We start from the raw sequence: 9,859 nt of genomic DNA on the forward strand, positions 1-9,859 counted from the left end.
ATCAGCCACAGAAATTGTTCAAAGACAGTCACAATAACTCATAAGCCATAGTTCATACTTCATTTAGCTAAACGGAGATTGAAGTGATAAATGAGAGGAGTATTGACTTCATTGGCATTTAGGAATGATACTAATGGTAACTTAGATCAAAAGCTAAACTGAACAAAACTCTGCCTATTCAAGTGCTATAAATATGAACATCCAGTAGACATTGAGCAACATTCATTTGGAGTCATGTTTATGGCAACCCCAGAATAAAAGTTGAATATTCACTTTCAAGTTTGCTCTGTTTTGGTCTCCATCAACTCAAAAAACCTAACTTTACTTATCTTGTCATATAAAATAGTACACAGCATAATGTAGAGAACCTTTAACTCTGCATTTAAACCATCAGTGTGCTGCTGCAAAGCGCCCAGAGAGCAACTTGGGGTTCGTTGTCTCGCTTGAAGACACTTGGACATGTGGGACAGGAGGAGAGAGGGGTCGAATCCTGTGATTAAAGCTGACCCGGCAACTCCTGAGGGAACTATCTGGCTCTTTAGCTTCTAAAAGCTTTATTGTGGAAGACAGCTGCCTGCTGCGGGGGGGTGGGGGAAGACAACCTTGATTAGAGCAGGAAGACGGAACCAAAAAGATAAGTCGTGAGCATGTCATCCCTTTCACGTCACAATCTTTTGAACCATTGTTCATAAGAGAAAACTGATTTCTGCAGCTTGAAATCCCCCTCTAAATAAGAGGAGTGCCTCCATAGTGGGGTTTTTTTCCCCCTCAACTTTCTGTTCCTGTACAGATTTCTAAGTGCAGACACACATTGTCCTATGTAACCTGTGGGTTGTTATTAATGTATCTTTTGAACCAATGATTATAACCATAGTTCCCCATTTGTTCAATTAATTGTCCTAAAATGTTAAACGAGGCTGATGACAATTTGTTAGGGATGTTTGTTGTTTTTGGCCCTGATCCCTCGGAGTCATTAATTAAACAGCATCTGCTTATACAGAGTCCCGATCCGATTATGTTCCTGGATATAAACAGCTGCACAGTGCACACATCAAAATCAATCCAATGTACATGCTTGACAATTGAATAGTTCTTCATTGCATTAAGGGAAAAAAAAGGCCTGCATCCAAGCTGTTTCTAAATGTTTTTGTTTTTTTTACAAATTAAAAGAAGTATAAAAAGAAGTATAAAAAAAAGACCCTCTGTAATATTTTCGGCTTTGACGCTGTCTAGACGGAATCTCTCCTCCCACTCAAATTGTTTTTGTCGACAATACATATTTTGCGTGACTGCATTAATAAATGACTGTTGTTGGTTTTCTGCTAGCAGGGCTCTTGATGCACTTGCAGCGGTGTGGTGAGTGTCTAAACTGCTGTCCGTCTATGTTGTCAGCAGTGAAACACAAGGCACTATAGATGACAGCAAAAACGCAAGCTGAAATTAAACTAGTGCATGTGATTGAGACTGTTTATGAATGGGGTTTGCCCAAACTGCATTCTGCTGTTGTTTATGGTGTGATGGGATTTGCTACAGGTCGAGGCTCCACCAGTGGAGAAACGGACTGAAGACAGTTGGAGAGATGAACTCGTTGCTGTGCATGAATGCTCAGGGAGCAAAAACACCTGTGTGACAGTTGACGATAAATGAGGGATGGGAACGGGTTTAATAGCTCAATATAGCTGATAACAATCTGTTCTTTGATCGGCCCGAATACTGATCTTCGAGATAAATTTTGGACATGTTGAGTCAGAACTCAAATAACGCGTGTTAAGAACATTTTGGACAGAACATTCTATAACCTCAAGTTCATGTCAACGGTCTTTGGTACGAATCTATTTCAGTTAGGAGTCTTAAACAGCGATCCACCCACCTCTGTCTTTCTTTGTGGACGTCTTGAGCTCCTCGATGAGCAGGGTGTGCTTCTCCATTTCCCCCGTATACTGCTCCACCTGCTCACTCAGTATCTTGATTTGATTGTCTCTCTCTTGGACGGCCTTTAAGACATTGATCAACAACTTAAAATTAGGAGAATTTATGTGGAAGACCGGGCAGAGCTGTAGCACAATTAATCATCTGCACTTTCATCATTTAGGAAATTTATGAAATGAAAAAAAAAAAGGGGGAGGGGGGGGGAGAGAAGCTGAGGTTGAGAGGAAAAGCACAGATGCAACTTACACTGCAGAGCTCAAATATGACCTGGCCCAGAGCAGCGATAGAAAGATTGGAAGGGAGGACAGGTTGATAAAGCATGTCAAGGCAATGAGAGAAAGCAGAAGGCAGGAAAAAACGACAGATGTGATGACAATAAACTCCTCTTTCATTCTGAAAAATGTGGGCTTCTGTTATGTTTAAAGCTTCTTTGACAAATTAGCCAAGAGACCACATGATACTGTTTTTTTAAATCAGCCATCTGTTTTAAATCATAGCCATTTGGTGCAATGATGTTGAGAACTAACAAATTATGTTTCTCATTTGCAAATACTAATTCAGCTGGCTGAAATGAATATCAAATTCCATGTTGAAGCCATTCAAATTAAAAAATGTAATATTTTGTGTGGCAAGGTGCTCCAAAAATTGATTAATCAAAGAGCATTAATTCCTCCCCCGTTTTGAGACAGACCTGCTGCAAGGCAATGATGTTGCTTTTGTCCAAGTCCAACTGGGCTGAACGCAGCTTCTCCCTCTGGTCGCGGATCATCTGCTGGTACACCAGAATTTCATCGTCCTTCCCAGAGAGCGCTCTCTATGTGGGAGGAAAAGATCATGTGAGCACAATGGAGGGTTCATGATGGTTCTGTAAAATACTCCAACAAAGAGCCAGACTCAATGACGATGGTAATGAAATGCATATTTACATGAACTAAATCAAAAAAGTGAGTCTTTTGTACGCATTCAAATTTGCGCTCCTATCACCTCTTAAGAACTGCAAAGTAAGGGCAATTTAGTCCAATAACGAACTAAAAAAATGTCAGCTTTGTTTGAAACAGCGACAGAGTTTCCTGCGTGATATTTGAGTGGATATTGAGGAGAAGATGAGCAGAGGTGGGAAAGTAGGCTGAAAATGCGACTCTAACGTCTTAAAAGTGGCAATAATCTGCTGAATGTTTAACAGATTTGTATAAGATTTGTAACGTTTTTAGATTAGTTGATGAATCAATAACATCAACAGAAATGTTACACTTGTTACTACTGCCTTGCTTACACTGTGAATGAAGGTGTGCAGAAGTTTAATCATCCTTGATTGATGTCTTTAACTAATCAGTGATGACATTCAGTGCAGCAAACTTCACCCGATAGTTCCTCGGCCCTTCAGAAAGTTTTTGTGGGGCAGGAACTAAAGTTAATCTCCAGTTCCTGCGGTCAAAAGGTTTAAAAGCTTAACATTCTTCTCTCATCCTTTTTTACACTTATCTTTTAAGTGCACCTGGCTTACAGATAACAAAACTGGCAAGTGGTGCCTTGTTGAGACATTTGATTAATACTCACCTTCCACTCCTCCACTTTGGTATTGACCGCTGCCATAATAGTGTCATCCTCTTCAGTCATGTTGTGAAATTTATCCGTTAGCTCTCTGACCTGCACATTAAACATACATCCATTTTGTACGTGTTAACCTCGCAGTGAAATGATAAACGGTGTCAGGTATAAACAACGTATATTTTACACACCACACAAAGATAAGGGCGGGAGTAGAATACAAAGTTCAATGAGGAGGTTCTTTACTTGTAGCTTTGCGTGATCCCTCTCTTTCCTGAGCTGGTCCATGATGGAGTCCGTCTGCTGTACAACGATCTTCATCTTGTTGTACTCGTCTGTCATCTTCTCCATCTCCCTCACCGACTCCTCCAGACTTTTCTGCATCTGCTCGTTCTGTGTCTTCAGGTGTGCGTTTTCATCCTCGGCACGCTAATCAACATAATAAATAATAAAAAAAAAATTAAACTTGATTTGTGGACACATTCCTTCACATGCTATACATCAGCAGTGCCAGTACACAGACTTATTTTCATCGCCTGCATTTCTCAAAGACTAAAGACTATTTCCAGCTTTTCCAAATAATGTTCTGTTACTTCATTCACCAGATGATTTAGTAGACAAATAGATGTCTTAGTACCTGAAGGTCCTCCAAGCACTGGTAGAGCTGTCGGTTGGCCGAGTTGAGCTTCCTCTGGGTCTCAGCGTTCTCGTCTCTGGATTGGAGCGGCTCCTTCTGGTCCAGCTCTCCGCGGTAGAAGTCCACATCCTGCTGGAGCTGCTCATTCTGTTGTGGTGCAGGAAGGACAGAATCAGTTTCATAAAAAAAAAAAAAGAACTGGATCCAGTGCCCTGTGGTCACGCATTCATTTTAAGACACTGCATTTATTAATAAACAACTGATTTGTCTTGTGCTTGGACCTGAAACCATAAATCGGGTAATAGATTATTTGATCAAATCACAGTGTTGATAATCTAATACTTTTTTTAATACTTTTTCATGCAAAAACACTCTTATATTATAGTGCACTGAATATAGATTTTTTTTTTTTTACTGTTGATCTTTTTAAGACATCCCCTTGGGCTCTGGGAACTTGTAATGGGCATTTTTTTAATATTTTTTATACATTTTACTTTTAATCTATTAATCAAGAAAACAGTTTCTAGATAAATATATCGTAATAATATTTAACTAAAGTTGATACCGATCAATGTCTAAATGCTGGTAAAATGTCTATATGGCAGGTTTATCAGCAAGGGTCACATGATACACAGCCTGCTGACAGTGGAATCATTCACTTATGTACGTACAGTCTTTGGATTTCTTAGAATGACAACCTTTTATTTTATTGAATTTACATTTAAACTATATTTCAAATACACTCTACTACTTGGAAATCTACCAAGTCTCTTTATACTGGAACAGCGGGAAACTACACTATTTGTTCCATACATACAGTACACTTAATTTATGCACCTAGGTCTAGTAAGTATGTACACTGTATACACTTACTAAACTATATCGATGATTTATTTGTGTCAGGTTCTTAATTTTCTCTCTAGTATGTATGTTAAGTTATCATATACATACATACACTACATAAACTCTAACAAGGTGCCTACTGGCCACCTTAAACTCCTTCTTACCGTTTGTGGAGGTCTATGAAAAGATGTGGCATAACAGCATAATAACAATCCTGCAGCAATATTACATGTACAATAAGTGACCATGTGTTAAGACATTTTTTAAATGTGTAATCCATATATTGGCCCACTTGGACCTTTACACAACTACAATACTATCGAACTAATTTTGAATAGCTAAAACTTCTCTTGCTTCACTACCTATTTTTCTTACCTTCTTGTTAAGTTTTTTTATCTATGCCAACAGAATGGAAAGAGATGAAGAGAGATGATGAATTGTGGGAATGCAGTCATGGGAGCAAATGATGGCAGAGCACATGCGACTACACAAGCTTTAAATTAGGTATGGACATATGTTGGATTGACTGATGACGAAGTGATGGAACAATCTTTATGATCTGTATGATGTAGTGACAGCTGCAACATACCTCTCTTTTCAGCTTCTTGGCCTCAACCTCAGCCTCCTCTGCTCGGACAACCAACTAGAAAAACAAAACGGAGAGAAATGCAGAGACGCAGTTCGAATTGAATTCAATGGAATGTGTCTAGAATCAGAAAATGTCTAATAAGATTAGTGCAGTCAAATAATTAAAATATGTCACTTGTAATTTACCAACAACATTAAACAAAATGTTATTTTTCTTTAATGTAGTTAAAATTAAAATTCTTTGTTACAACAAATGATTTATTACTTGAGTATATTCAAACATAAATAAATGCAGTTCAATGAAACACACTTGCACGGTCTCTTACCATGAATAACACCAAGGGCAATTATCTCAAATAGCATGTACATTCCCAAAGTACAGCTTATGTTATGATATGTCAAGCTCATTGCTTAGATAAATGTTTAACTATTGAGGTAATATGTGTAGGTCATCCAAGGACGGAATACTGAATCCATGGTCCTGTGCTATGCGTGGGAATTCTGGGTAACGTGCTCATACCTCCTCGTTGGTTTTCTTTCCCTTGCCCATTTCTTTCTTTAACTGGGTCAACTCCTTCTCCCTCTGCTCCAGCTGGGTCTCGAGCTGCCGAATCTCATCCCTCAGAAAACGGGTGTCTGGCCCTTTGCCGGACTGCTGAGTCGTCTGGACCGGAAACCAGACAAACAAACACCCAAACAACCCCCACGAAGAAACCTCTTAGTCTCCACCACCATCTGTTCACAACACTAATGTATGTATACGCTATCATTACCAAGTCCTAAAACAAGGATTAACTTTCTCATAGCATGCTAAACTGTTGGAGTGCCAAGTCTGATTATATACAAACCTTAAAAAAGAAAATAATAATCAAGTTGAACCCTAGATGTAATGGGCTGTGAGCATGCAAGGAATTAGCTGTAATCTTCTTAGGCGCTGTCATTGTGGTCACCTCAACCAATCCCTTTGTAGCCGGGGTTACACTCTATGATTGGCTAAAAGATTTGGCACAGTTGTCGGAAGTAACACACCAGATTTCCATTTGGACAAACAGTGCTTTTCCTTTTTTCTTACCGACATTCATCACAGTGAAAAAAAAGAAAAGAACCTCAGTATCTCGATGATTAATGTGCAAAATGTGGCAAGTAGTATGAAAGTATGCTGAAATACAGTGTATAGACAACACAGAGAGAGGCTGAACAGCATTACCTTGAGCTCTTGTTCCAGCCTCGACACCTTGGCGAGGAGTTCCTGTTCTACGCAGCAGAAGATATGATCAACAATGTAAACCCTGCTCTTTTATAGCAAAACTTTAACATGTGAAACATTTTGACTACCAAATTGTATCTGTGCACTTACCAGTTTTAGCATGGTTTTCACCAGCTTCTTCAAGAAACTGTTCGCTAAGACTAGCTTCTCTGTCTTTGAACTAACAGGCACAGGAGGAGAGAAATGACAAACATAAATTGTTTTTAAATAGCAATATATCAAGCAGCATATGCTCACAGAATAGAATCAGTGAATAACAAAAACAATAATAAGAACTAAAGTTAGTAATTGAAATACATTATACATACTGTTAGGGGTTGTTGTTGTTGTTGTTAGATGTGTTTGGGAAATATCAGAACATAGCAATAATAACATTGAATACCTTCAGCAGGGTCTGAAACAATCTGAGGACGTGAATAATGTTCTCTGGAGCTTTATCCTCCACCTCCCATTCTTCTGTCTTTATGAAGGGAAAAACAGTAAAAATGTTATATTACATTTTATATTACATTACATTACAGTCATTTACACAAAGCGACTTACAATAAGTGTATTCAACATAGGTATTCAAGAGAACTACTAGTCACCAGAAGTCATAAGTGCATCTCCTTTCTTAAACAAGCATCTAAGAGCATAAACCAGAGCAAAAGTACAGAAACAAACTAATACGAATACAATATATTATATCATAATAACATTGGGTATATATATATTATATCATAATAACATTGGGTAATATCATAATAACATTGGGTATATATATATTATATCATAATAACATTGGGTATATATATATATATTATATCATAATAACATTGGGTATATATATATTATATCATAATATACATTAACATTGGGTATATATATATTATATCATAATAACATTGGGTATATATATATATTATATCATAATAACATTGGGTATATATATATTATATCATAATAACATTGGGTATATATAATAACATTATATCATAATAACATTGGGTATATATATATATATATCATAATAACATTGGGTATATATATATTATATCATAATAACATTGGGTATATATATATATATATATCATAATAACATTGGGTATATATAATAACATATTATATCATAATAACATTGGGTATATATATATATATTATATCATAATAACATTGGGTATATATATATATATATATATAATAACATATATATATATATATCATAATAACATTGGGTATATCATAATAACATTGGGTATATATATATATATATATCATAATAACATTGGGTATATATATATATTATATCATATAACATAATATATATTATATCATAATATACATAATAACATTGGGTATATATATATATATATATAACATTGGGTATATATATATATATATATCATAATAACATTGGGTATATATATATATATATATCATAATAACATTGGGTATATATATATATATATCATAATAACATTGGGTATATATATATATATATCATAATAACATTGGGTAATATATTATATCATAATAACATTGGGTATATATATATTATATCATAATAACATTGGGTATATATATATATATATATCATAATAACATTATATATATATATCATAATAACATTGGGTATATCATAATAACATTGGGTATATATATATATATATCATAATAACATTGGGTATATATATATATATCATATCATAATATACATTGGGTATATATATATATATCATAATAACATTGGGTATATATATATATATATATCATAATAACATTGGGTATATATATAACATATATATATATATTATATCATAATAACATTGGGTATATATATATATATCATACATAATAACATTATATCATAATAACATTGGGTATATATATATATATCATAATATATATATATATTATATCATAATAACATTGGGTATATATATATTATATCATAATAACATTGGGTATATATATTATATATCATAATAACATTGGGTATATATATATTATATCATAATAACATTGGGTATATATATATATATATCATAATAACATTGGGTATATATATATTATATCATAATAACATTGGGTATATATATATATATATATAATAACATAATAACATTGGGTATATATATATATATTATATCATAATAACATTGGGTATATATATAACATTGGGTATATATATATATATTATATCATAATAACATTGGGTATATATATATATTATATCATAATAACATTGGGTATATATATATATATTATAATAATAACATTGGGTATATATATATATATATCATAATAACATTGGGTATATATATATATATATCATAATAACATTGGGTATATATATATATATCATAATAACATTGGGTATATATATATATATATAATAACATAATAACATTGGGTATATATATATATATATATATCATAATAACATTGGGTATATATATATATATATCATAATAACATTGGGTATATATATATATATTATATCATAATAACATTGGGTATATATATATATATCATAATAACATTGGGTATATATATATATATATATCATAATAACATTGGGTATATATATATTATATCATAATAACATTGGGTATATATATATATTATATCATAATAACATTGGGTATATATATATATATATCATAATAACATTGGGTATATATATATATATATATCATAATAACATTGGGTATATATATATATATTATATCATAATAACATTGGGTATATATATATATATCATAATAACATTGGGTATATATATATAATAACATATATATATACGTCGCTGTGACGTCACTGTGACGTAGTGAACCTATATTCCCACATTTACCCAAACGAGCATGCCGATGACGTCCTCCAGGGGTTTCTTGTCAAACGTCAGGACGCTCGCAGGGTCGATCCCCGCGACCGCGCCCCAGTCCAGAGACGCGTGCACGCCGGCCATGGCCGCCTCTGACGCGGTCTGAATTAGCCGAGCCAAGCTAACCGAGCCAAGCCGAGCTAACCGAGCTAACCAACGCTTCCCTGTCCGGTTCGAACGCGGT

At 34.2% G+C, this 9,859-nt stretch overlaps 1 protein-coding gene across 1 annotated transcript in view; it reads right to left on the minus strand.

Annotated features, from left to right (window-relative positions):
- cep290 (centrosomal protein 290) overlaps positions 1 to 9,759 on the minus strand; it is a 38,801-nt gene extending 29,042 nt beyond the window's left edge. Inside the window, exons 1-11 of the mRNA XM_054619633.1 lie at positions 9,646 to 9,759; positions 7,195 to 7,272; positions 6,903 to 6,972; positions 6,753 to 6,799; positions 6,066 to 6,209; positions 5,547 to 5,600; positions 4,115 to 4,261; positions 3,724 to 3,906; positions 3,487 to 3,576; positions 2,621 to 2,743; positions 1,871 to 1,994 (exon numbers count right to left, since the gene is read on the minus strand). Of these exons, the coding sequence (XP_054475608.1) occupies positions 1,871 to 1,994; positions 2,621 to 2,743; positions 3,487 to 3,576; positions 3,724 to 3,906; positions 4,115 to 4,261; positions 5,547 to 5,600; positions 6,066 to 6,209; positions 6,753 to 6,799; positions 6,903 to 6,972; positions 7,195 to 7,272; positions 9,646 to 9,759 (1,174 nt within the window). The remainder of the gene's footprint in view (positions 1 to 1,870; positions 1,995 to 2,620; positions 2,744 to 3,486; positions 3,577 to 3,723; positions 3,907 to 4,114; positions 4,262 to 5,546; positions 5,601 to 6,065; positions 6,210 to 6,752; positions 6,800 to 6,902; positions 6,973 to 7,194; positions 7,273 to 9,645) is intronic.
- Positions 9,760 to 9,859: the final 100 nt, after the last annotated feature.

Source organism: Anoplopoma fimbria, chromosome 19 (genome assembly GCF_027596085.1).
Source record: "Anoplopoma fimbria isolate UVic2021 breed Golden Eagle Sablefish chromosome 19, Afim_UVic_2022, whole genome shotgun sequence".
Classification (NCBI taxonomy): Eukaryota; Metazoa; Chordata; class Actinopteri; order Perciformes; family Anoplopomatidae; genus Anoplopoma; species Anoplopoma fimbria.